Genomic DNA, 27,066 nt, shown 5'->3' on the forward strand with positions numbered 1-27,066 from the left:
CCTGCTGGGTGGCTGCAGGTGTGACTCCCAGGTATGCACCTGGCCTGCTGGGTGGCTGCGGGTGTGATTTTCATGTATGCACTTGGGTGCCATGAAATTACTCTTTGTATTCATGCTTGCTCATGGCCAGTGAAGAAGGCCTTCCTTGCTCTGGCTGGAAATGACCAGGTCAGAGTGTTTGTAGGGTGCAGGGCTTTCCTGAAGCCCACCTCTCTCTTGCTTACCTGGGTACATAGGTATCTAGCTCCTTCACCTACCGTAAGTAAGCCAAACTGTGTATATACGTGAGTATGTACACATAAGTGTCACATGTGTGATAGTTATGCAAGCACACATGCATACATGTATACACAGAGAGAGACAGAGAGAGAGAGAGAAAGAGAGAGAGAGAGACTGATTTTGAGAGACTTTGCTGTCCTCAATACTGGGAAGAGTTGTGGAACATAGGGTGTGGGGTAGACCTAGCCCAGAGTGTCTTCAACCCCATGTGTGGTGTTAGAGGATATTTACCAGAAAAGCCAGACTGAGCTGAACATTGAGATAAGGGGAGATAGAGGAGGCCATAGGCCAGGACCCAGCTGGGGACAGAGGTGGGGCTGTTAGTTGTCACATGTTCCTTGGGAACAGGGAGGTATGATTGAGGATCAGAAAGCACCTGAATTTGAGACAACAGACTGTCAACAAGCACGGGCCAGCCATCACCTGCTACCTAGAGCAAAGACTCCAAAGTTAGAATGATGGCTACATTTCTCGAATGGCTGGAATAATCCAAGTCATGTTGTAATGTGTGAAAACTGGTATGAGATTCAGATTTCAGTTTCGTTAGGACCGCCACATTCTCCTTTACTGTCTGTAAGGCATTGTTGTTCACATAAGCCGACTGAAAAGCCAGAGGGGCTGTGCACTTCCACTCGGGCCTCTCTATGACAGTGATTAAGCAAGTCATTTTGGAATCGAGGAAGTGCCCTCTCTACTTAGTAAACTGAAATTAGCGAGCGTAGCAGAATATAATCAACGTAAAAATGCAAACACAGGGAAGTGTGCATGAACTCAAACATAACCAGTTGGGAAGCATTCAGAGTGCTGTCAGACCGACACCCTGGAGCCTGCCTGAGAGCCAGCGATCCAGACACCAAGTGTGAGGTGAGGGGCCACGATTGTCGTGAGATGTCTCTGATCCTCATGGCCTCCCTTGGTTTGGCCCAGAAACTTGGTTTGGCCACAACTCGAAAGCCAGTTGAGAGCCTGCTCCTTAGTCTTACTGACAAAAGGGAGATTCCTTGGTAAAATCCAGGCTAGGCTGGTAGCCAACATGAGTCAGAGGCTCTGGTGAGCACCCGCCTCCGGAGTTGCAGGGTCTTAGTTTCTCTCCCTGTTTTTGTGACCAGATATCTGACCAGAAACCACTTACAAAAGGGAGACCAGCGTTTATTTTGGCTTGCAGTTTGAGAGGAGACAGTTGGTGCCGGAGGGAAAGTTTGTTGGAGCTGGTCACTTTGCAGCCCCGAAGCAGAGAGGGGACAGGAAGTATGGGAAGACTTTAAAATGTCAAGGTCTCTCAGGAACCCAGTTCCTTTAGTGAGGCTCCGCCTCTTAAAGGTTCCACAACCTTCCCAAACAGTGCTACCAGCTGGCAGCCGAGGGGCCAAACACCTGATCCATTTGAGGGACATTTCATTTCAAATCAGTGATCATCTGCCTTTGTCTAGGGGATGATCTCAGAGCTGAAAGTACGAAGTACCCCCCGGGTGAGCCCAGTGCACTGTCTGGACGAAGATGATGATGATGAAGACCGGGTGAGTGTCTGTGGTGGTGGTGGGTCTCCCCACTGTCAGCAACGGTTCTCAAGTGATATGCTGGGAAAAGCCAGAAGATAACGGTGGGGTTTCAGGAACCTGTGTCTCCAAATACCATCCCCTGCCTTAACTTTCCGTCTTTGATGCCCTCTTTGTCTATGTGGTTTTGTCTGTTTGTTGTTCGTGTGCTATGTATGTTTGTCTTTTGTGTGCGTGTGTGTGTGCGCGCTCGTGCACGCGCATATGTGTGTGTGTGTGTGTGTATATGTGTGTGCTGTTACCTATACTCTGTGTTTTGGCTCTGTGTGACTCATATCTTTTGTAAGTGTGCTATGCGTGTCTCTCTTGTGTGTTGCTGGTGTGTTCGTTTTCTGTATGCTGTGTGTCTCTTGAATGTGTGGGGTGCATGCAGTGTGGTCTGGATATACTGTGTCTCTGGGGTGCCCCCTGCTGTCTGTGTGTGTGTGTATACAATATTGTAACATCCAAGGAAACCATCCATCTGTTGCCAGAGGATGGGATTGGGGGTGGGGGGATGTCCCAGCAGAGGTAACACACCACAACATCCCCGATCACTAGTTCTTGCAGGCAGATCCTGGCTGTGTTTGGCTGTGAGCAGTTGATTGTGTCTGCTTTTTCCTCCTGTTACTTTTTCCAGGAAGAGAAATCAGAAACGTAATTGGTTTCTATCTGGTACCAAATACGAGTCTCTCGTGGATGCTCACACCTGAGTGTGCCACCCACTAAGCATGCACACACGCTGCCCATGCCCCGTGTCTGTGTGTCTATCCCACCTGGGTTACCTTGACATTGGGATTTCACTACAGGTTCTATGGGCCAAGGTAGTATTTGGCCTCTGGGTTTATATTAAGTTACATACCTTGGTAGGAGGGAAGGTTGGTCCCTGGCCTCCCCAGAGCTCCTGGAGGCTCCCGGGAAGGGAACGGATGAAGGTAGCTGGTCCAGGCAAGTGATGAGGGGGGACATGATTGGGAAGCACCTACTCTCCATGTGTGCTTCTTCAGTGTCAGCCTGGACTGTGGCTGTTTAGTGTACCTGCTCACCCACCTTGCCTATCCCCTGAGGATGGCATCAGAGGACAGAACAACTATGACACATGACAGGCGTGCACAGGCCTGATCTACAACCTTCTGACTAGCCTGGGCAACGAGTCTGGCTGGTTTTGACCCAGCAGGTGTCTTGTTTGCTGTCTAGTTGATGCCCTGTCATTGTGCCTCTGGTCTTAACTTCTTTATTTCTCTCCCACCCTGTAGGCATCTGGAGATTTTGGAAGTGGCTTTGAAGAAAGCAGCACATCACACAGGGAGGTAAGTTGCTCTATGTGGCCAGGGCATCCATCCCCTGGTTCAGACAGCAGAGGGGCATAGTCTGTGCATAGTGTACTGGTATATATGGTATCCCAGCTGTCCCTCTGTCATGCAGCTGCATGCTCACCAGTCTGAGGTTGGCCTTGTGTTCCCCTCTGGCTCTGATGTCTCTTGCCCTGAGCAAACTCTAAAGAGAGCTTTCTCAGCAGAGATGACTCAGCATTTCTGTTGCTGCTGTTGGTTGCTATGAGAACATATCTGGTTTGTGTCTAACATGAGGACAAGACAAGTGGCCTTGTCGGGAAGATTCTGGACAGCCACATTGCATGCTCTTTCTAGTCCAGGGTCCAGAGAACCCAGAGGGACTCCCGATATGGAAAGGATGTTTGAGTGAACCTCCTGGGCCTCTCTATGACCCCAGCATCTATAGTGCAGAGTCTGTCTTTAAGGTGGACCTTGGGTGTCAGCGCCAGGAAGACTACAGGATGCTGAGTGACTCATGGGTGGGGAGTGGTCCCTACCTCCATCCCCAGAAGAGGTGTTGAGGACTCCTTGATATGGGTACATTTGGGTAGGGACAGGCAGGTCCTAGGGACAGGGGATACAGCCATCTTGGACTACATTCTGTTGTCCAACAGAGTTCTGGGACATGACCCATGAAGATAGTGGCATGATTATGTTCCTATTCAAGGTCCAGTAGCTTCTGCATCTCTTGATGGCCATAAGCCGTCCTTACAGCTGTGGGTTGGATTTACAAACTACTGCCTCTACACAGGGTACCCTGGGCATGGCAGATGTTGGAAGTACAGATAGACCTATGAATGAGTGTCATGCCAGACCAGCACAGCCTTCTCTGTAGACCAGAGGCTACTTGAACATAACTAGCTTGAACATTCATAACTCATCCTTTCTTGTGACCTGACCACCCCAGCTAGGAGCCCGGCCCTGTTGTCACAGGCAACTGGGAGGGGCTTGGCCAATCTGGGGGTCCGTGTGGAAGCTTCCCTTTGGGGGATTAAAGCCATGGACCTCTGGTGTCCCATTCCCACCCAGGTCTGTGATGCCTGGGGATGACCTGTCATTACCACATCAAGAGTGTCTGGGGAAGGCCTTGTTCACGCCCTACAGCACTACCTTAGCCAGGATACTCTCCAGGGCCCATCTACCCAGACCACACAGGTACTGATAGGAAATCATCGGAGATGTAGGCCATGTTGATATGGGGCACCAGGTATTATTTGAAACTGGGCCCATGGTAGAGGGTCTGCAGGGTAGACCAGTCTCCTCCATGTGAACCATAAGAAGTCAGTGCTGGGCCAGTGCTTAGACTAGGGCTGAGGAGGAAGTCTCAGAGAGGACATATCTGCTCTATATACCCTTCAGTGACACCAGAGGACCTCACCTGAGCCATCTCTGGTGTTTTCCAACCATAGGAAGTCTCTGGACTAGACCAAGGGGGAGGCACTTTGTTCTTAGTCCTTTGGCAATTAAGGACTCTTGTGGTATATGACACCAACCTGCAGGCTATTGAAAACCTGTAGCATATACCTCCCTAGAAATGGATGCCAACTGGAGTGATGGTTTTCCTTATCTTCCTGAAAAGCCTACAAAACAGTCCATTTCATAAGTAAACCCCAAAGCCAGACAGAATGGCCAGCTCATCCATGGACGGGATAGCCATACTACCGAATAACAGAGCCAAGTGTCCTGCTCTCCTTATAGGATGTGTCTCTACTACCCGGGCTACCCCAGCCACCTCCTGTCACTTCCCCGCCCCTGGGTGGGGGCAGCACCACAGAAGATTCTCGAACAGAAGAAACGGAGGAAGAAGCCACCGTAGATTCTATAGGAGGTAAAACTTTTTGAGATATGCTGTGTGTGTGTAGTGTGCAGTGTGTGTGTGTATATGTGTGTATGTATGTGCACATGTATGTATGTCTGTGTGTATATCCATACATGCTGTAGTATGTGTGCATGCATGCGTGTGTGCATATGCATTCGTGTATGAGTGCATAGTGTATGCACATGTGTGTATGCATATGTGTACATATGCATGTGTGCTGTAGTATGTGTGTATGCATGTGCATGTGTATTCATGCATGCATGCATGGGTGCATGTGCCTGTGTGTGCATGTGTATGCATGTGCGTGTATATGCGTGCAGGTATGCATGTGTGTTGGATGAGAGCTATTTCAGAGCCAGAACTGTCCCCATCTGCAATTTTTCTGCCTTCTAAGAAGGTCCTGTTCAGGCAGGCTCCTGGCTCGGCCCCAGGAGAGTTCTGAATCAGGCAACTGTGACACATCCTTTGTCAGATCTTGGCCTGTATTGCCTTTGTCTGTCATGTAGAAGAACCTTCCCAGAGGTGGCATTTCCTGCTTCATCAGTTTTCTGGGAGAGTGTGAACTGATCCAAGGGAGGGATGATGAAAGAGAAAAAAATATGTTCTTAGTCCAGACCGTGCCATGGGTCAGCATATAGGGTCGGACATGTCTCCCGTGGAAGCCGCTGTCTGGGAGACCTGCACAGGGCCCCTGGCCTGCGGGAGACAGGGATGGAGGCTTGAGACGTGTCAAATGTGAATTGTGTGTGTGTTGGGATAGTCTCTGTGTTACTGGGTACCAGCATATGCTGGGTAACATCGTAAACATCTCGTTCCACCACACAGCTCTATGGAATTGAAGTACAGTGGAGCCTATAACTGGGCCTCTGGGAGTCGCCGGGGCTTCCAGGACTCTGGAGAGAACAGGCTATGGCTCTTCCTGATGCTGTCAGGGCTCAAGGACTCAAAGATCTGAGATACAGGGTCACCAGCTAAGGCTACCTACATTTGTTAATGCATAAGTCAAGCAAGGCTGAAAAGTAGTGACTTTCTGGCTCATGGGTGGGGTCTTGCTGTGTGGGCCCATGGGACCTTGAGGTGAGCTCTGGCTTCACGCCCATCTTCCTGTGTTCTGGGATCCCAGGGAAGACAAGAGAACATGACCCCTACTCTGCCAGGTTTCCATGGGCAGCCCCACTCCCACTCCACCCCTCTGGCTTCTGTCACCATATATGGCTTCTCCCAGAACTGTGCATATGTGTGTATGGTGTGAGGGGGACACAGTACGTAGCATCTGGACTTGCTTTGCACTGTGTCCCTTTTATAAAAAACATCCGTTTAATAGCCGGTCCGTGGTTGACCTGTTATTATCCACAGTGTGGACAGACTACATGTATTTGCCCATTTACCTAGCGATGGGCATATATGGTATGTCCCGTTTGAGGTGATTTCAGAGAAAAGTTATTCTGGGGTTTCTGTCTCATTAGGTGGTTTGTCTGTTTGCCACTCATCCCTGTGTGTGTGTGTGTGTGTGTGTGTGTCTCTGTACCTCACCTTTGATGGTCCTTAGACATCACTGTGTCACTAATGGGAGGTGGCCTGCCTTGTGTTCCCTCCCCCCCAATCCCTTGCTACCCTTCTCTCTGGGGATGAGTGTGTGTGGCATAAATATCTCTATCTATCTATCTATCTATCTATATATTCTAAATATAGATATAATATCTATATTTATATAGAGATATCTCTATGCATATGTGTATGTGTGAGTGTGTGTGTCAAGCTGGTCTTGAACCTGTGACCCTCCTGTCTCAGCCTCTCAAATGAGAGGCTTACAGATGTGAGGTGCAACCTTCGTTTTCTTTCCTTTTTTTTGTTTTTTGAGACAGGGTTTCTCTGTGTAGCCCTGGCTGTCCTGGAACTCACTCTGTAGACCAGGCTGGCCTCAAACTCAGAAATCCGCCTGCCTCTGCCTCCCAAGTGCTGGGATTAAAGGCATGCGCCACCACTGCCCGGCCCACCTTCTTTTTCTTAACAGCATCTTTAGAATAGAAAAACTTTTTCGAATTTTTGCTGAAATTTAAAGATCTCACTCCTGCTATCAGCTAAGACTCTGCCCAAGGGGATCCAAAGACCTATTTTTTAATTCTATAAAAAACCGTTTCCCCACTTGGCTCTGTCACTGTTTAAAAAATAAAAACCCTTTCCCTGCTGAGCTGACTCTGAGATGGGGAGCGTCAGCCTCCCCCACTCGAGTCTATTTCTGGGCTCTACACTGCGCTGCAGAATGCCACACCCGTCCATCCCCTTCTGTCTCTCTGAACTGCGAATCTTTGCCCTTGTCTCTGAGCCATGGATCTCACTGTCTGTTTTAACCCCAACCTCATCCGGTAGCTCAGCCCTCCAGTCTGCTCTTTGCCTTGCAGTTATGGAGGGCGGGTAGTGTCTCTATGGTTGCCTGAATTATGGACTGTAGTCGTTGCCATTCACACATCCACAAGAGAAGAAAGAAAAAAACCTGCCGGAGTTTTGATGGGGGACAGACTTGGCAGTCTTGCCGTCTTGGTAATGACTCTTGAGACCCATTATTGCCTTTTGTTTGGGTCTTGTTTGATTTCTCTTAGCAATGTTTGTATAGTTTTAAATACCCCTGAGGCACTGTTTTCTGGTCTGTGGAACCTGAAGTTCTAGGAAAGCCTTGCAGCTGCAGGGAGAGTCCATGCTGCCCTCTTGTGGTCAGACTTGGTAGTTGGCTCCTTCAGTTGGGGCAGGTTTGACTTTGGCAGATGGAAGTTGCAGGGGTGGGGGGTGCGGGTGGGAAGTGGGGAGTGGAGTCACCCTGATCAGGTGTCTGGCTTACTCTTCACTAAGGAAGCCTATGACAGACAGGGTGTGGGCAAGACCATCAACATGCCCCTCCCCCCCAGAGAACGATCTCAGCGTCATGGGCTAGGAGCGGCATCCCCCAGAACCCCGAGAATGAGGAAGGGTCCCGAGCACGCTGTTTGTGTGACTCATAGGTTTGGCCACTCTCAGTTGCCACTGCAGATCTTCAATCCTGTGAGGCACTGAGCTCACACAGAAATAGCTGTGCAAGCATCAGTTGTAACTCAAGATGGGGGCTCTGTGCCCTAGCCAAGGTCCACTAGATGCTTCTAAATAGTGCTCAAGGATTAGAGCCTTCTCTTGGTCCCCAGAAGATATATGACATGTTGACAATGAATATTTTCAGTGTCAGCAGCCACCTCCAGGTGTCATCCCACAAGCGTCTTACTAATCACAAGGGGATGGCACCTCAAGCATGTAGGAAGGACCCATCATGTGCTTCCAGGGAAAATATGCTCCTAAGCCCAAGAGTCAGGAGAGGCAGAGGGAATAATTGGTTGGTAGAATTGGCCGACTTCCACCTCAAGCTTTGGCTCACCCAGATCTCTGTAGCATTTTCTGTCTCTGACCTTTGAAGTCTTTAAGTGTTTCTTGTCTGTACACATTTATAAAAACCATTCTCAGCTCAAAGGCTGTCCAAAACCAGGCAGCGGGCCCACTGGGCCAAACTTTGGCTCCAGTAGCACTTGTGGGTTGAACACACATGAATGACATGAAACCAACACAAGAGGAGATCTTGCGTTGGTGTCTTCATGGTTCCTGTTCCCAGAGAAGAAGTCGGGGAGATGTGGGTGTGGCTGTTTGTCAGGTCAAACTCCATTATCAAGGCTGAGCTCAGCTCCCTGTATGTGGTTGTCTTGTGAGGGTCAGTATTCAGGACAGAGTTCTCGACAAGTTCCACAAATGTCCAGACAGTTCTGCGTGCGTGCGTGCATGCGTGCGTGTGTGTATGTGTGTGTGCCTTTATGTATCAGAGGCACAGTGTGGATGGTGAGATCTAGGCAAGCCTCTGGGGCTCATCCCTCAAAATTTCTGCTGGTTTTCTGTTATTCAAGTTGCATGGTTGGTGGAAGAGGGTTTTAATGGTGGAGTGTTCAAACCAATCCAGAAATCTTCTGGGGGGTGGGAGTTCAGTTGTCCCTGGGCTTGCTCTAAATGGCTGTGTGAGTCTGTGTTGACTCGTTTTTCTCTCCTGTTCCCAGTGCTAGGTGGCCATTCCCCTACATCATTCTTGGGGCCCCTGTCCTTGGGGCTTTTGGTGGATGGGAAGACAAGTGGCCATTACCATAGTCTGGGTCCCCTGGGCTATGGATGGGTGGAAAACAGGGCTTGGGAGTAAAACTTAGAGTCTGGGGCTGCGGGAAGCTTGACAGGACCATCTCCTTCTTCCCAGCTGAGACCCTTCCTGGCATAGATTCAAGCAGTGCGTGGGGTGAAGGTGTCCAGAACCCCGGAGGTGGCTTGATAAAGGTGAGGTCACCTCCCTATGACCTTGTCGCAGTGCACCCTGGAACCCTCAGTGCCTGCCATGCGTCTCATTGACTTTTCCCGAAGTCCTCAGGCCCACACTCCCTCTTCCAGCCTGCTGCTCTGTGTTCTGCACAGTCTGCCCTTGCAAATCTCCCTGACTTGAACCCCACCCTCCATACCCCCCTGAAGTCCTCTCTTAGATTTAATGCCCAGAGAACGTAGCAGCATCCATGTGAGGTGGATTGGTATGTAGACTGTAGCCTACATCCTCTCTTGTCCCTAGGGAGGCCTGAAAGGACAAAAGGGAGAACCAGGTGCTCAGGGCCCACCTGGCCCAGCTGGGCCCCAGGGTCCAGCAGGTCCAAGGCTACAGAGCCCCAGCTCACAACCTGTCCCTGGAGCACAAGGACCCCCAGGACCTCAGGGGCCACCAGGGAAGGATGGCATTCCAGGAAGGGACGGTGAACCGGTAAGTACTGGCCTCTCCTTGTGATCTGGGTGAGAGCTGAGGTCTCTGACTGGGGCTAGTGGGAAAATTGGTTGGGATCAGAGCAATAGCATCCTTGGATCGTGGGACTCCATCCTGCCTCCTGATGATGGGCACTGGAACTCAAAGATGATGGAAGCATGGAGGCCAGGCATGCCCAAGGCAGCCCTGAACCTAAACTCTATTACAGAAGTGCTGTCTGCGGTAGGTCTGGGGTCATTCAGAGATTCGCCATGACCACGAATACATTTCAATAAGAAGAGGCTTCATTAAATACTGGTGCCACCTAGGACAGCCAGGGCTATACAGAGAAACCCTGTCTCAAACAAACAAAGAAAAGAAAACAAAATAAAACAAAAAAAAAAAATGCTGGTGCTAGATACTCATGACAGCAGGACTGCAGAGGAGAGCCCTCCCTAAAGGCAACATATAACAGTCCAAAGCTTATAAAGTCAAAAACCACAAGATTACATGGATTCTGTGCCCTCGAAGGCAGAGTCTGGTTTTTAACATATATATTTGCAGGTGTCCCAGTCATTGATTAGAGTAAGCAAGTTTGATGACAAAGGCAGAAATAGCAGCAAGCCTTATTCATGATCTGTTATCTTACTAGAACAGTAAATTTTATAAGAATCGGTCATTTAAGAATAGTCCTCAGCCGGGCAGTGCTGACAAGTGTGCCTTTTATCCCAGCACTCAGGAAGCAGAGACAGGCACATCTCTATGAGTTCGATGCCAGCCTAGTCTACAAAGCTAGTTCCAGGATAGCTAGGGATACACAAAGAAACCCTGTCTCAAAACAAAACAAACAGAAAGAATGCTCTTCAACATTGGGGAAGAGCCGTTAGGGACTTACACATTAGAGGCATTTTAGGCTTTCTGGACTCTCAAGCACTCTGAGTCTAAACTTTAAATGCAGTGTTAATCACTACACTGTCAGGAGCACATGGCTGTCCCAGTTCTCAGCTTTACACCACAGAGGCGGGAGAGCGGGCGTTTCTGTGTCTAGTCATAGGGAGTTCCAACAGGACCGTTTCCGTTCATAACGGCTTCTCTTGCATGTTACAGGGTGACCCTGGTGAAGATGGGAGACCGGTACGTCTGCTTTTTCTCTGCATCAGACATTGTATAGTGTTCACACAAGATCCATGGGCCATCTGCATACAGCACAGGGTGATGGTTTCCCAGAGAGGCCTCAGAAAGACAGCTTCAACTGGGCTGTACTTTATGTCTAACGACAGGTGGCTAAAGGGAGTTAAACCATGAGGTAGAGTTTGCAGATCCTCAGAGGGGAGGAAGCACCGCAAAGAGCCAGACACCAGAGTATTAAGACAGAGGGGGGTGCAGTGCTGAGGAGATGGGGTCTTTCATGCTGCCAGAGTGGCCGCAGGGAGCTCTTTTGTACCTGACAGAAAGTTGTGCTGAGAAAAGTCAGGGCTGAGGAAGCACACAACCCAAGTTCAGGCAGAACTGGAGGTTTCCCTGAGTCCAGAGTGTCTGTCAGGTTTGCACATAAGTGTGTGCATCACACACACACACATACACACACATAAATACATACACATGCACACATACACATACATAAACACATACACACAAACACACATATACACAAACACACACACATAATACACATACAAACACACACACAAAGACACATACACATAAACATATACACACAAACACACATACACACACATTCACACATAAACATAAACACACACACACACACACACACACACACACACGAGTGACCTTACCAACTAAGTGGATGTCTCTGAAGAGAGCACATGTCATTGCCCAGACACTGTGTTAAGACTCTGTTGGTACTTTCCATAGCCAGTGGTGTCCCTTTTAAATTCTAGCTTTTTCTCTGGGGTCCCTTTGGTGACATGGCCCCTCCTGGCTTATCGGGCCATCATGGGCTCCTAAAGGTCTTGGCTGCCATCTTCCCTCTGCTCTGGAATGAGGAGCATTTGGGGCTCAAGAATCATTGTGTGAAGGGAGAGAGATGCTTCCCTCTGCCTAGCCCCTACCCTTGTCTTTTAGGGTGACACTGGACCTCAAGGCTTTCCAGGGACCCCAGGAGATGTGGGCCCTAAGGGTGAGAAGGTAATGTTTGCAGTCAAGGGCGTGGTCTCTTTCCCGTCTCAGCTCATGACTGGAAGTGGGGACCATGCGTTCTCAGCGTGACAGATCTATCTCATGTTTCAGGGAGATCCTGGTGTTGGGCCTCGAGGACCTCCAGGACCTCCAGGGCCACCAGGACCCTCCTTCAGACAGGACAAGCTGGTAAGTTCCATCCGTGGCCTCCTCCACATTAGGTCCCAGTACTCATCCTTAGGAACTGGGTCTTGATAGTGTTGGTCCTAGAGAATGGGTTCCGGCTACATGCTTGGGATGATGGCCAGGCTGAGGGGCAAAGAATGATGTCCCACCTCCCATCTCAGGCATCTTTGGTTGGTTAGGGGACAGCCGGGTGGTACTCCCTGGTACTCAAGACAGTGTCCTGTGATGCCTTCTCTTGCCCTCCCCTCAGACCTTCATTGATATGGAAGGATCCGGTTTCAGCGGAGACCTAGAGAGCCTCAGAGTAAGTGGCTACACACCACTGTCACTGGACACATGTACAGCGTGATGTCTCAGACATCCCTGGGGACACTTGGGAGTGGGATAAGGCTAACTGGGGATGTGACCATTGCCCAGCAGGGCCATGATAGATTGTCTCTCTCATGTCCAGGGCCCACGAGGCTTCCCTGGCCCCCCAGGACCCCCTGGTGTCCCAGGACTTCCTGGTGAGCCGGGGCGCTTTGGGTTCAACAGTTCCTATGCACCAGGACCTGCAGGCCTTCCTGGTGTGCCCGGGAAGGAGGGACCCCCTGGTTTTCCTGGTCCCCCGGTAAGTTCTGCCTTCCCTGCCCCAGAGCACCCTCTTGACTAGGAATATGAGGTGTGGCCATGTGAGGGTCCTTGCTGGATCTACCTCAGAACTCCCATGCTCCTTCACAAGGTGGAGGCGGTTCACATTTTGAGTTATTCTTAGGATGGGGGTGATGGGGGCAGGCTACCCTGGGGTGGTTCTAGGGGATGCTGGCCCATTAGCTGACTCTGAACCACACATTTAACCACTCGGGCCTGTGTGGATACGAGCTTTCCACTTCAGATTCTCCAGCCGATCAGCAGCTCAGAAGAAAGAACCCACACAAAGGATCCTGTGGTGGTGCCTTCTGAGCCTTGCATGCACCTTGTGGGGGAGCAGTTTATATCCCGGCTCTTAGGAAGTCTGGCTGTTACTTGCTCCTTATGGATGCTATCCAGCTTATATCATTGTTTCTCTGTCCTCCCAGGGACCTCCAGGTCTTCCAGGCAAAGAGGGCCCACCAGGAGTGGCCGGCCAGAAAGGCAGTGTTGTAAGTCAGCCCCTACAGGTGGTTGTCACTTGGCACACACTTGTAGTCACAGGGTGGTGGATGCTGAAGACTTGGGGGGTCTGTGGAGGATGCCTGCTGTAGGATGAGACCATGGTCATAACCTGCATCCTCAGTTTAGGAAGATTTTTGGTACTGGGGCCAGCGGGGCTCAGCTTAAAGTCAGGGTCTTCCCTGTGTTTCTTACACTATATAAGGACTAGCGGCTTTTCGGAGTCAGCGCTTCATTGGATTAGAAAGGGTTACTTCAGGTTTCAGTGTAGTTTGATTGATAGAAGTCTTCAGAGGCAGGCCAGCCTCTGCTAACCATGATCTATGGTGGTCTCACACTGCTGAGGGGAGGAGGCTACGTGGAGGGTGACTCCCAGCACTTCCAGGGATTTGATGAGGAAGACCCCACCCTCACCAGTGCTGTGTGGTGTAAGGTCCTTTTAAATCAGTGGATCTTGACCTTGCAAATGCTGTGACCCTTTATTATAGTTCCATATGCTGTGGTGACCCCAACCATAAAGTTATCGTTGCTACTTTGTAGCTGTAATTTTTGTAACTTATGTATCATAATGTAAGTATCTGTGTTTCCCGATGGTCTTTGGCGACCCTGGTGAAAGGGTCATTTGACCCCACAGATTGGGAACCGAGTGCTGTTTAAAATCAACTGTGAACAGAGTTTGTCTGTTTTCAGCTAAGCCTAAAGGGCTCAATGGTCAGGAGGTTCTGAGAGGCATTCCTGGGGATGGCTTGCTTAGGTGCTTTGGCTTTGTACTTTGGTGGTCCCCTCCCTGCTGAGCTCCCCAGGGGTTTCATCCTTGACAAAGGAAGGAGGGTAGGAACAGGCCCAGAAACCACTAGAATCAGCATAATTGCTATACACATCTGATTTTATTGTAATCTTGTCCTTTTCCTTCCATAGGGCGATGTAGGCATCCCAGGACCGAAGGTATGTACAAGCCAGTTTTCTTGCTGGTAGGGCTGGGGCTACCTGCCTAGGAACCGCCGTATCCCATCAGGATGCAGTGGGTGTCCCAATCAGCGGATGCGGTTTTCGGTGTTGACTGTGACACAGTCCTATCAGTGTTTTGTGTGTGTGTGTGTGTGTGTGTGTGTGTGATTCCACTCAGTTCTGTTCTGCTAATGCAATGGAACCAGGAGGGTCAGGTTTGGAAATGAGCTCTCGGTGGGTAGGTATAAGGGAAGGCTCCCTGGGAACTCCCGGGGTACCTCAGTCAGGTACCTCAAGATCAGAGCTGCTCAATTCAGCATAGTGCCCCCGGGGTACTCCCAGCGTCCCCACCCATGGCTGTACAGGGAATGCTATACTGACCCCTCTGTGTTCTGTTAGATATCCTGGCTAACAGAGAGTTGGGGCTGATAGGAAAATCCAGTGAGGACAGGAGGACGTGGGTATCAGAGGGTAGACAAACATGTCAGAAGGAGATGAAAGAGAGATGGGCTGATGGGGCCGAGTGTGTCAACGGGCGCATACACTTCTTTATACCATACTCGTGTGTCTGCACCAACGCGATGCCTGCCCTCAGGTGTTCCAGTCTGTCCATGTGTAGATAGATGCACTTGGGTCCACACACACAGAAGGTCTTCAAGGATAAATAAGACAAGTATTTTACTGAGGTTAAACAGGATGGTTAAAGAGCTGACAGCTGTACTGGGCACACCCCTGGAACCGAATAGCTCCCTTGCAGCTGGAACTCCTGCACCCACATGAATGCTGGCATGCACTTCACATACAAAGGAACTTGTTAGTAGAGGTAGCAGCTCACGTAGGCCAGGCTATCTTTGAACCCAGCTAGACCTTTTATAGGAAGGTTTGTGTCTGGCTTGGCTCAGGGCGTTTTTCCTACTGTTACGTGTGCCTGTCAGGGCCCAGGAGGGAACAGTGTAACCTCACTTTTTCAGCTCATGAAGGTGAATTGGCACCAGCAAGGTCCCTGGGACATGCTGACGCACCAGGTCCACTTCAGGGCTAGATTGCTTGGAACAGAGCCGTCTGGAGCAGGGCCTCCCTGCCCGAGCTCCAAGTTCCCGCCTCTGTCTGCTTCCTCGATCTGGTCCCTCAGCCTCCTTGACAAGCCTTATATATGTGTGTGCTTGTTCCTGTTCCTCATGTTCCTCAGACTCATAAAGTCATAGTAATACTTGTGACTATGGTACCCAAACCACTTTGTGGCTACAGGATCCCATACAGACCCACCCTGAGGCTTCCCCCTCCCTGTACCTTCCAATGGCCTTTTTTTCCTTACCTGCTTCTTGCTATCCCTGTCCCCACTGTCAGGCAGTCAGGACCCAAGGTAACAGGCCATGGTATGCGGCCTTCTTTTTTGTGAATCTTGGCTTATGGCCAAAGCCGCAGTGTCAGGCTTGTGCACCTGTGAATGTCACTTGGCCTTGTCGTTTTAAATCAAGGATTTGTCGGTATGCCCTTGTGGAATGTGATCTTTATCTGGCTTTTCAGATTTTTTTTTTTTTTTGGATTTTCGAGACAGGGTTTCTCTGTGTAGTTCTGGCTGTCCTGGAACTCACTCTGTAGACCAGGCTGGCCTCAAACTCAGAAATCCACCTGCCTCTGCCTCCCAAGTGCTGGAATTAAAGGCGTATGCCACCACTGCCCAGCCGGGTCTTTAGATTTTTGACAGGTGTTGTAAGGAATTAGTACATGTTCACTGGGGTTGCCTGGAGTTTTGCTTAAGCCCGGGGCCAAGATTGGTGACCTTGTCCTTCTGTCTGTGCAGGGGAGCAAAGGAGACCTCGGGCCCATCGGTATGCCTGGAAAGTCTGGCTTGGCTGGACCTCCTGGACCAGTTGGACCCCCAGGACCTCCTGGGCCTCCAGGGCCACCAGGACCAGGATTTGCTGCTGGATTCGTGAGTCTGGGTTTCTGTTGGCTCTCTAGGCGGGGCCCAGCCCTTGTCACCATGTGGGTTTCTACTGTCCCTGTCTTTGGGCCCCCACTTCTGAACCCTGAATGCCTGGATGGGTTGGCCCAGTGCTGGGTTGGCCTCAGTATACTCAGATTGGGCACAGACTTTATGCCCAATGTCTGTGGCTGCTGTTCCTAGCCCCTCCATACCTCCATACTTAGCTGCTGAAAACCTGCTTATGTACCCAGTACACTTTTCTCTTGCACACACAAAAACCAGAGCCCCATGATTGAGTCAGATTCCTACCCACCAGGGTTCTATTACCATACATATAACCCAAGCTCTGTCAACCATCCCCAATACCCTAGCCCTGCACCTTCATCTCCACCATTCTGGCCTCGGGGAGGAAGGCTCCTTCTTAATAAAGGTCAGAGACTAAACATCCCTTTTTCGTTCCCTTCAGGATGACATGGAAGGTTCTGGAATACCCCTCTGGTCAACAGTCCGAAACTCCGATGGGCTACAGGTACTGCCCATGAGCCAGGGCTGGAGGAGGGTCCCAGGTCAGGGGTGTCCAGCCTCATGTAGGACAAGGAGTTCACAGCAGCTCAGGGATATGAGCTACAGTACCCTCCATCCCAGAAAGACCCAACTCCAAACTGTCCCCAGTAAGGGAGAGAGGGTGTCAAATAAATAGACCTTTCCCTATCTGATTCCCTCCATGCCTTCAGTTTTAGAAAGTGGCATATATTTCGCCAGAGTAACTGGAGTTAATGGGGCATGGGGTGGGGGTGGGGTGTGAGGGCTCCCATTTCTCTGTTAACCTGTGTATAGTTTGGATTAGGTTAGCAAAGAAAAGCTCAAGTCCCCAAGTGGTGGGCACATCAAAGCACTTGTGTGCAGGCATGCACATACATACTCAATGGCCCGGTCCAGGATACCACTCCTTCCTGAGGCTGCTGCCCTTCCCTGAGGAGCCACAGTATGCCTTGGCTTTGGAGGGCACCAGGCTGACCTCCAGTCTCCAGGGCCACTACTGTCGTGATAATAGTTTAAAGTAGTTATTGTTGCCGTTGCTACTCTTTGTAACTTTTTTTCCATATACACTTTTATGTAAAACAATTTCAAATGTGGACGGAGTCTTAAGAACAACATAAAGAATCCCCATGTATCTTTCAGTTGAATACTCTGTTAAAGTTCACGTGCCCCTGGAGACAGCTTTTACAACAGAAGGCTGGGCTGAGTGCTTTTGTATATCAAGCACCTCGTTTCCCCCTAGAGCTGTGAGGTTTAGAAAGGGTTAATCAACTAGTCACTAACATGTGTCTCCTGCACTCTGACAGGGACCTCCAGGGTTGCCAGGACTCAAGGTGAGTTGGGGAGGCCTTTCTTGGAGAACTGGCTAGCCGATTAATATTTTTGGACTTCAGCAAAACACAATCAACAGCTTGGTAGAAAAATAGCCACCTGTCCCCATCCCGTGCATTGAGTCATACCCTGTCTTTCCAAAAACCCCACGAATTGAGATTCCTGGCTTCATACATCTGAAGCATGATAGAATTTTGAAGAACCCAGGGATACACCCAACCCACATCCCCCCGCCATGTTCTCAGCTTCAGGGACAGTAGTGTCCTGAAGTCTGTCCTGGAGGATCTGGGAGTTTGGTTCTCAGTTTCCCATGTCATCCTTGGGGATAGCAGTCCACAGACTTGTCCCCATAGCCCATAGGCTTGAGTCAGACTCTCCAGGGCAGGGGTAAGGGTGGAGAACACCAGAATTATCCCTATCTGGGGGTCCCAACTGGTCTCTGCTGTTGCTTTGGACTCCTTCTAGAATGTTTTTCTGTGATTTACAAAACATGGGCTGGGCATTTCCAAAGGCTGGAATTTCAGATGGGCCTGGACTGGACTGGTTTTTTTAACATTAAGAAGTTACTTCAGAGGACTTGTTTCTAATAGTGGAAATGATAAAACCTGCCTCCTGCTTTTACAATATCTAGAAAACTATCCAACCCCCATGATGCTGGGATATATCTCGTACCTTTCACCAGTGTGGGCCTCCAGGTCCCAGCTTAGTCACCTAGGATTCTAGGATCCTTGGGAGGAGAGCCCCAAGTGCTAGGGCCGAGAATCCTGAGTGATAAGCGGAAGAGATTGTACCTTGGTTTGGGGTTGGGCCGGCTGACACCCCAAGTTTATGAAACCCTTTGTTCACTTAGGGGGATCCTGGAGTGACAGGGCTGCCTGGAGCTAAGGTAGGTACTTCACCCATGGTCAGGTACACTGTCCACTGGGCATAGAGAGGGGCCTGGAGAGACCAGAAATCATGCCCCACAGGCCAGGGTTAAGTCCTTGTTGTAGGGCACACCCACAGACCCCTGCACCAATTAGGGGAAAATGAGCTTCTTCCCCTCCCCCTTCCTAGTTACCATCCTTCCTTCACCCCATCTTCTGTCTTCAAGGGAAAGCTGTGTTATCCCTCCAGGGTGTGAACCAGTAGCCAGCAGAACCCTAGGTTATGGTGGTACCCATCCATGGTTGCTATAATCTCCTCTCTAGGAGTCTCTGCTGCCTGGCTGCAGGGCTGACTCTGGATTTTCTATTTGTCTGTCCCAGGGAGAAGTCGGAGCAGATGGAGCCCAGGGCATCCCTGGTCTTCCAGGAAGAGAGGGTGCAGCTGGGTCCCCGGTGAGTAAGGACGAGGGTACAGAAAAGAAGCCCTCAGGAAGAAAACTGGCATCGAAGGTGGCCTTTGAGTTATCATGGATCTGTGTCCTTGGCCTGCAACACTGTGCCTTGTGAATCCAAGTCTGGTCAGGGATTTGGGTGTCTCCAAGGCTCTAGGAAACACAGAGTCCCTGTCTACATTGGAAGCCAGGCTCAGGTAGGCTGGTCCTTGAAGGTTCTGTCTGGTCCTGTCTATAATGACTCATTTCCTATCTCTGCAGGGGCCCAAAGGAGAAAAAGGCATCCAGGGAGAAAAGGTAAGTGTCTTGATAGCATTGCTACACAGAGGACAAAGAGTTGAGCTGCCCAGGCCTCTGGGTGGGGGAACGCCATCATGCCACAGCCCCAGGCTCAAACCACCTGACTGCCCATGTGATATCAGAGTTGAGCAGAGATCCTTAAGTCAGCAGGGATAGCTCTCAGCTTCTCTACCAAGCTAATACCTGGACTAGGAGTAGACTCTGGGGTCCTGGCCAGTAACCAGAATGTTCATCTCTCTGCCATTCTCTTCCAGGGAAACCCAGGAAAAGATGGAGTGGGCCAGCCAGGCCTTCCTGGCCCTCCAGGACCTCCAGGGCCTGTAATCTATGTGTCAAATGAGGGTGTAAGTACCCTGGAGTGCTGTGGGGCTCATCCCTCAGTCTAGGTACTGCCCATAGATGTTCTAGGACATGAAGGGCCCTGGCTTCTCAGGAAAAGGCTGTGCTGGCTACAGGTTCTCTCCTTGCCAAAGCTTCTAGGCCTTCTTGGCTGTAAAGGCTACACCACTACCCTTTTGTGGTGGCTGAAGCAACATATTCAAAGGGCCTAGCCCCAGAGTAAATGGGTCCCTCACAGCCTCACCACAGAACCCAGGAGCCAATCTGCTGCCCTGGAATCTCCTCTGCAGCAAGAAGCCTGAGTCTCTAGGTAGGAGATGCAGGGCCCAGGGAAACTGAGAATACAGGGAAACAGGCTTCCCCGGGACAGTGCCAGAGCACGGTTGGGCTGCTAACTAGGCCCAAATCCCAGCTGTAGTTGTCACTTGTGACCCTGGTTACCTCACCTTCTGGAATCTCTGTTCCCTCAGTTCTGAGATAGCCACAATATAGTCCTGGGAGCAAAGCTGTGAGTGGTCACTAGAGGGCATGCCCCAGGCCCGGTGTTTCCAGGAGTGAGCCAGACACCAATGTAAGGTGGCACTGCAGTGATGGGGGAGGGGCAGGGGCAAGGTCAGGGGCTATGGGAGCAGGGCAGATCAAAAGCAGCAGCTCTTTATTCAGGGGACAGTGACAGGACAGTGAGGCATAGGAGAAGGCCTCCAGTAGGTGGCACTGCCTTCACAGGATGAACCAGAGCATATGTAGAAGGATCTGTATGTAACAGGACTGGAGAATGACCCCAAGCCGGGAAGGGGGACTCCTCACGAAATGAGTCAGCTGTCAGCTGGGTACCTGCAGAGAGAACCCGGGCATGCCGCTAAAAAATACAGTTTTCTTCTAAACTTCCACTTCGGGTTAGCTTTGCTGAGCTTGTGGCTAATGTGACCCCAGGTGACTTTCTACTCAAAGGCCGCTTTCTTTTCTTCCCCTCTCATATGTATTTCCTGGTGACATGGGGACAGAGGGCTGTCGTGAGCACGCCAGGACCTGAGGTAAGGGCCATCTTGCTTGTAAGAAAGTCCACAGAGGGTCGGGGTGGGGGGTAGGGTGGAGAGGGGCTGGGTAAGAACACCATGGAGAGCAGTGTGTCCCCAAAACTCATGGTGACCTTCTTCCCACAGGGCAAGCCAGGGTACGCAGGCTTCCCTGTAAGTAGCTTTGCTTCTGAGGTGCATGACTGTCCAGCCTGACACTGGGTGTGGGTGTGGTCTAGGCTCTTGGTGTACATAGGACAGCAGTGTAGACCTGGGTGGGGACAGTCACAAGGTCTGGAAGGTGTAGTGTGGTACCCTTCCTTGCCACCTGTAATTGATCAGGACTCTGAAGGTCTGGCACAATGACCAGGGAGCAAACACAGGACAAGGGCTATGGCAGTTATGGGGACTAAGGAACATTGGGTCACAGATCCTCATTCCAATCTGGTCATTACTACAGGGACCTGCTGGACCAAAGGGTGACCTTGGTTCCAAAGGCGAGCAGGGTCTTCCGGGGCCCAAGGTAAGGTCTGGGGTGCCTTCTGTTCATTTCTCGGGAACCGGGGTGCAGCCTTATTGCTGTACAGACCTGCTACAGGCAAGATATTCTATCTTGTCTACACAGATGACGGCTCTTGGGGCAGCCTGGGCCCTGTAGCTACTGAGATATCCCATCTCTGTTACTCTGTCTCAGAGGGCTCTGGTCATAAACTCCCCATAGTAGGCCAAGACTCTACTATGCTTCTGTGTTGGGGGTATCTGAAGGCCAGTGGGTGAGCCCTGACCTGTCCTTCCTGCCTTGCCATTCCAGGGTGAGAAGGGAGAGCCAGGCACTATCCTTAGCACTGATGGCAGAGCTCTGGGTCACGCCCAGAAGGGAGCCAAGGTGAGAATCAGGTTGGGGGTTCCCTAACACTGTGAAGACAGCACGAGGGTGTGTGGAGGGATGTTCCGATAGAGAGGCAAGATCATGTCACACTCAGACTTCTCCTGGACGGGGTTCCCAAGCTTTCCATAGCCTGAATCTGTCCTTCCTTTGCCCCTTGGAAACAGTTTGGGTAGGCTCTCACAGTTCCCAAACCTTCCAGTGACCTGCATTATCCCTTGGTACTGTTGGCTGAAGTCACCTATAGGGAGGTTAGTGATACTGACCACGGTCCAGTGTGCGCCATCTTCTTCCGCCATGGGCAGGCCTCCATCTCCCCTGGGTAATAGCTATTTAAACTTCCTCCTTCCTATGGACCTGAGTCTGCAGAAAATGGAGCACAAGACTGTACATCGCTGGCCAGGACTTGTTCCTCATATTAGATTTGGGGTTCCCACCCCTGCAGGCCTTCCCAGAAGGCACTGGGGGAAGGGCCTTGGACAGCCTTGGTGCCTCTGAGGAATAGATTCTCACTGGCCTACAGTGTTGTTAGAAGGTGATCTAACGATACTCAATGCCCCAGGCCCAGAGAGCCCTCTGCTCTCAGAGGCTCTAGAGCTGAATATAACCTGGGTGACCTTAGCTATATGCTTTGTAAGGTTGAACCGACCCTTAGGGACTCAGGGAGCATCCATCTATGCCTTAAACTGGACCTAGTCCCTAATGCTAGTGTCTTTCCCGTCCCACTGGTGTGGTTATCAGCCTCGGTTGCCAGCCTAACACATCCACATGGGTACAGCAAGGACTCCGGGAGGCAGCGGGCTAGCTTAGCCATAGCTGCCTAACGTACCTCTGATTCTCTGTTCAGGGAGAACCAGGCTTTCGAGGACCCCCGGTGAGTAGTGCCCTTCTTGTTACACCGAGTTCAGGGACCAGGGTTTGTATCAACTACAGCATTGAAAACCATGGGGTGGGTTGTACCCGATGGCAACAGGCAGTTTCTAAGAGATGGCAGTCCTGGTCCTTTCCTGGGATGGCTCCTCCCTCCTCACTAAGAGGCTCCACCCACCCCTCCTCAGCTCATTGGTTTTTGTTTTTGTTTTTCTCTGCAGGGTCCTTATGGACGGCCTGGGTACAAGGGTGAAATTGGCTTCCCTGGACGGCCGGTGAGGATTTGGTGGCCTTACAAGTGGGACCTAGTGGGTGGAGAGCATCTGGGGCTACAGAAGGCTGGGCCTTGGAGAAAATGGACAGCTGTCCCTCCTGTCCATCCCCCAGATACAGCTATCATACCTATGTGGCCAGTGACACCTGATAGGAGGCCCTGAGCAAAGAGGGGGCTCTGACCTGGGTCCTTCTAGTCAGTGGCCTGCCTCTCCTAGCTTCTGGAGCAAGAGTTAGATTGGGGTTGAACTGGAAAGGCTTGACCGTGGCAAGCACGGGGCTGTGTACAGGTCGTCCAGTGTCCAAGAAGCCCTGCTACTCTATCCTGCCCAGGGTCGTCCCGGAACGAATGGCTTAAAGGGAGAGAAAGGGGAGCCTGGAGATGCCAGCCTTGGGTTCAGCATGAGGGTAAGTGGTCTGTAATAGTGAATGGGTGGTGGCTTAGAACACCAGGGACCAAGCATGGCTACCAGGGCCCCTCAGTTCATTTACTGAGCTGTTTCAGGTATCTGGTGATACAATCAGACGGGCACACTTGCATAGATACTATTTGGGCACACTCAAAACTACATGTGCACAAACATATCTGCATATTCCTATACCAGAAGAGAGAACCACGGGATGGGACCATAGGACATCCCTTCTCTGGATCCATCAACATAGCTTTATGTCTTTTAAAAGTCTGCTGCCTTAGGGACTTAAGGATTTTTCGTTTGATGGTGTCTCTTGCCTTTCTACTGGACGCAGCCACCCAGAGACTCAGGGACTTCCCCAAAGTGATTGTGTCTGGCCTGTGGCTCCTGTCTTCTACCTGCTTGGTCCAGAGCAGAGATGGGCATGGAAACCCAGATATAAGTACTTCAGAGAGTCCGCACTCCTGATTGCTCCATTGCTGCTGTGGGTTTCCTTGTCAGCTGTCTTCTCTGTGGACTAATGTCTACCAACACCATGCAAAAATCAAGAGCAAACTGCAGAATTTTCAGAGCTGCAGGACCCGCAGAGTCACAGACCGGTCACGTCCATTCCAATGCAAAAGAATGCCCCTTGGATTTTATCCTCAGTTATGATTTTTTTAAAGATTCATTTATTTCATGTATGTGAGTACACTGTCACTGTCTTCAGACACACCAGAAGTGGGTGTCAGATCTTATTACAGATGGTTGTGAGCCACCATGTGGTTGCTGGGAATTGAACTCAGGACCTCTGGACGAGCAGACGTGCTCTTAACCACTGAGCCATCTCTCCAGCCTATCAGTTATGATTTTTAAAATCAGGTTGAATACTGGTCCTTTTGAGGAGTGTATCCCTCAGTCTGAGGTACTGGCAAGTACACAGATGTTCACAGCTGTCCTGGGGAAGGCAGACAATGCAAGGTGCCCTCCTGGGATGAAGAAGCCCTGGTCATGCCTGTCCCTTACCTGGGTCCTCGGGGCTTCCACGGTAGCATGTGACTGTTGGAGTTTAGACTAGGTTGTTGCTTACTTTAAATAAGTAAAAATAAAATTTCATTTATTCAAGCCAAAGCCTTCTTGAGCAACCCAGCTCTGAGTTTGCAGCTAGCAGTCTCTGCTAGAAGGACTACTTAGACTTTGGTTATCCACAGCTCATGGGACCCTGTGTGGCTCAAGAGCTCCCTGGGTGCGAAACAGTCAGGCCGAGTTGGCAGGCACATGGACCAGAGTCAGAAATGCGTTTTTACATCATCAAACGCATTTAGCTTTCTGATTCAACTGCTTCTCAGCCCATGTCTGCTCCCCTAGTCTACTGATGGCTTAGCTCTGACCTTGACTAACCAGAGCTTTCTGTCCCTCCACAGGGACTGCCTGGCCCCCCTGGGCCTCCCGGCCCCCCAGGTCCTCCAGGGATGCCCATCTATGACAGCAATGTAAGTGGCCAGAGACTCATTCTTTACAGGCCTCTCTCGCCAGTCGCTGGCCTTGGAATCGTCTCTGGGATGGGTCTGTTGGGTAGGCTGTACCTGGGGCCAGTGGATGAGCAGTTAGGGGATCAATCTTAACTCTGGGGCTTGGAGACAGTCTCAAGCTGGAAGGACCCAGGTCCCTGATTCAGGTGCTGGGGGTGTTCCAGTTTTACTAAACTTAGCAAGGGAAGAGGTGACCTGTGAGAGTAGGTCATTACTTCAGACCTTACTTCAGAGCTCCTGTGGAAAGAATGCTGATTTGTCTCTGGGGAGGAGCCTTGGGACTTCTTGCCTAGGGGACTTGGGTAGTCTTGTTTTCTGGAGCGCTGACCCTCAGTACACATCCTCTCTTCCCCCTCAACCCACTTGGTCTTTGTAGGCATTTGTGGAGTCTGGTCGACCTGGACAACCAGGACAGCAAGGTGAGAGCTTTGGGGCACACAGTGCCTTTGGTGGTTTAGGGCTCTGGTAAGAAACAGCAGCAGGATAGTAACATCAAACTGATTAGGAAAAAGGAAACTGTGGGACTTGACTCTGCTAGCTCTGAGCATCTTCTCCCTGAGTCCCTCTTAGCTAAGCTGTGCCTACAACCATACCCTACTTCTAACAGCGCACACATCTGGCGTGACTGTCTAGGGAGTCTAACTTTGGGGCACTAATGCTGGGGGCGACCACCCAAGATTTCTCAGAATGGGTACAAGAACAGTCTCACTCATCAGTCAGGGGATGGTGCAGTGGCTTCCCCTCCCCCAAACACACAGCTTTGTTCCCCTCCACCTCACACACAACATGGCTTCTCATGAGTTCTAACTCTGACTGTGTTCCCCCACCCCCATCTACTCACAGCCTTTCTGGTTGAGGCCCGCCACATGCACACAATAGCCAGGGCTGGGGACATTGGTGGGAGGGGCTTTCCTTGATAGCTTTGGGGTTTCTTCCTCCAGGTGTTCAGGGGCCTTCAGGACCAAAGGGTGACAAAGGAGATGTGGGCCCACCTGGGCCACCAGGTAAGCATGTTCCGCACCGTCCAGGCTGAGGGTTGTTGGGTGTGGCTAGCTTGGTACTTGGGAACCAGAGCCCTTGGGGTACTAGACACCCACTATATCATGGTTGCTGTCCGTCCAACCCTCTGGAGGGACAAAGCACTCTCTCAGCTCCCCAAGTCTTGATTAGAGCTGAATTTAGGAACCCCAGGTAGCCTTTCAGCTTGGGGCTAGGACCTGGGCGTGGGGGTGCAGGGGAGAATAGCTCAGTGGGATGTTCCTGTGACCCTGCTCTCCGATAGATACAAGCAGGGCTGTTTTTCCCAGTGAGCAGTGAGTGTTCCCTCCCAGCACCCATGTTGGTCCGACCAACCTCCACCAGGATGATCTAGGAAAGCAGGGTAAGAGTTAAGAAGCCTCAGCTGGGCAGTGGTGGCACACACCTTTAATCTCAGCACTCAGGAGGCAGAGGCAGGAGGATCTCTGAGTTCAAGGCCAGCCTAGTCTACAGAGGGTGTTCCAGGACAGCCAAAGCTACACAGAGATACTATGTCTTGAAACGCCAAACCAAACCAAACCAAGCAAACAAACAAAAGCTGAGGTCACTCCCCGTAGCCCACAAAACCATGCTTGTGCTAGTGGGATCTGGCCAAAGCAAACTGGCACAAGTTCTGCCCGCTAACGGCACTCACAGTATGTGACATTAGAAGGAAGACATAGACATTTGAACAAAGAATCAAGGGGTGGGGGGAAAGGAGGAACAGGTACCAAGGCCTCCTGGGAAGTAGTTACCAGGCTGGGATTAAGACTTAGAGAGTACAATGTCCCAGACCTAAATGGGTTGTCTGGGTAAATCTTGGGATGTGAAAGTTCAGAGTACTAGGGGACATGTCCCCTCGAGATACCTGGGTAAGCTGTGAGGGACCAGAGCTAGCCAGTGGAAAACCAGAAAGAGTAGAAGCTCCCCAGGGAAGGATACAGCAATAGCCTGGCACACTTGTCACTAGAGAGTCTAAGAGAAAACAGCAGTCAGGGCAAAACAGCTCAGTTTCCAAAGCTAGGAAAAGATTTGCAGTACTTCCCACAGTCAAAAGATGCCCAAGGAAACTGGAGGAAGTGGTGAGAAAACCAGAAAAGCCAGAAAACCCTGAGTGCTTCAGAACATCGGGGGGCGGGGGGCTCTGATGTTCCACATCAGAATTCACACAGATTCCACCGTATGACTCTCAAAGAGAGTAGCGTGCGCATCAAGCAGCCTGGTGCACAGTGCAAGCCTCCAGGGAGAGACAAGCAGTCCCAGAAAGGGTTGGGAGGTGGGAAACAGCTGACCGACCCAGCAGGAAGAATCCAGGCTGCACAGTCATAAGGCCAGACTCTCTGGAGCATCTCTCTGATGTTTAGCTAAGGTCAAGGGTGCGGATGAACTTGCCAAAACCAAGAATGTGCAGCTGGATGCTTGACGAAAGATAAATAACAAGAATACAGAAGAAAGCTGGATGTACATCAAGATGAGGGAGAAGAAACACAGAGCAGGGACAACAGAGGAAATAGAACACAGGATAGATTTAAACTCAGGTTTTCAGTGGCCGAGCATGAGTGCCTCTGTTGGCTGCCAGGATGGGAGTGGACTGGCTGCCCAGAAAGACAAAAGGAGACCCCTCCCTTAGGACGGGCAAGCTAGAGGGTGATGATAGAGGGAACTGTC

General features: G+C 50.8%; 1 protein-coding gene across 2 annotated transcripts in view; it reads left to right on the plus strand.

Annotated features, from left to right (window-relative positions):
• The window catches only part of Col18a1 (collagen type XVIII alpha 1 chain), a 61,722-nt gene that overhangs the window by 24,281 nt on the left and 10,375 nt on the right, over positions 1-27,066 (plus strand). For both annotated transcript variants that reach the window (XM_028773896.1, XM_028773895.1), the window contains exons 3-31: positions 1,710-1,796; positions 3,071-3,124; positions 4,847-4,976; positions 9,223-9,299; positions 9,583-9,768; positions 10,855-10,881; positions 11,836-11,898; positions 12,001-12,078; positions 12,326-12,379; positions 12,527-12,685; positions 13,134-13,196; positions 14,125-14,151; positions 15,959-16,090; positions 16,551-16,613; positions 17,431-17,457; positions 18,306-18,341; positions 18,703-18,774; positions 19,035-19,070; positions 19,328-19,417; positions 20,417-20,446; positions 20,576-20,602; positions 20,889-20,951; positions 21,240-21,314; positions 22,162-22,188; positions 22,406-22,459; positions 22,791-22,865; positions 24,274-24,342; positions 24,758-24,800; positions 25,323-25,385. In XM_028773896.1, coding sequence (XP_028629729.1) covers positions 1,710-1,796; positions 3,071-3,124; positions 4,847-4,976; positions 9,223-9,299; positions 9,583-9,768; positions 10,855-10,881; positions 11,836-11,898; positions 12,001-12,078; positions 12,326-12,379; positions 12,527-12,685; positions 13,134-13,196; positions 14,125-14,151; positions 15,959-16,090; positions 16,551-16,613; positions 17,431-17,457; positions 18,306-18,341; positions 18,703-18,774; positions 19,035-19,070; positions 19,328-19,417; positions 20,417-20,446; positions 20,576-20,602; positions 20,889-20,951; positions 21,240-21,314; positions 22,162-22,188; positions 22,406-22,459; positions 22,791-22,865; positions 24,274-24,342; positions 24,758-24,800; positions 25,323-25,385 — 1,987 coding nt within the window. The remainder of the gene's footprint in view (positions 1-1,709; positions 1,797-3,070; positions 3,125-4,846; positions 4,977-9,222; positions 9,300-9,582; positions 9,769-10,854; positions 10,882-11,835; positions 11,899-12,000; positions 12,079-12,325; positions 12,380-12,526; positions 12,686-13,133; positions 13,197-14,124; positions 14,152-15,958; positions 16,091-16,550; positions 16,614-17,430; positions 17,458-18,305; positions 18,342-18,702; positions 18,775-19,034; positions 19,071-19,327; positions 19,418-20,416; positions 20,447-20,575; positions 20,603-20,888; positions 20,952-21,239; positions 21,315-22,161; positions 22,189-22,405; positions 22,460-22,790; positions 22,866-24,273; positions 24,343-24,757; positions 24,801-25,322; positions 25,386-27,066) is intronic.

Source organism: Grammomys surdaster, unplaced genomic scaffold (assembly GCF_004785775.1).
Source record: "Grammomys surdaster isolate TR1022 unplaced genomic scaffold, NIH_TR_1.0 237, whole genome shotgun sequence".
Classification (NCBI taxonomy): Eukaryota; Metazoa; Chordata; class Mammalia; order Rodentia; family Muridae; genus Grammomys; species Grammomys surdaster.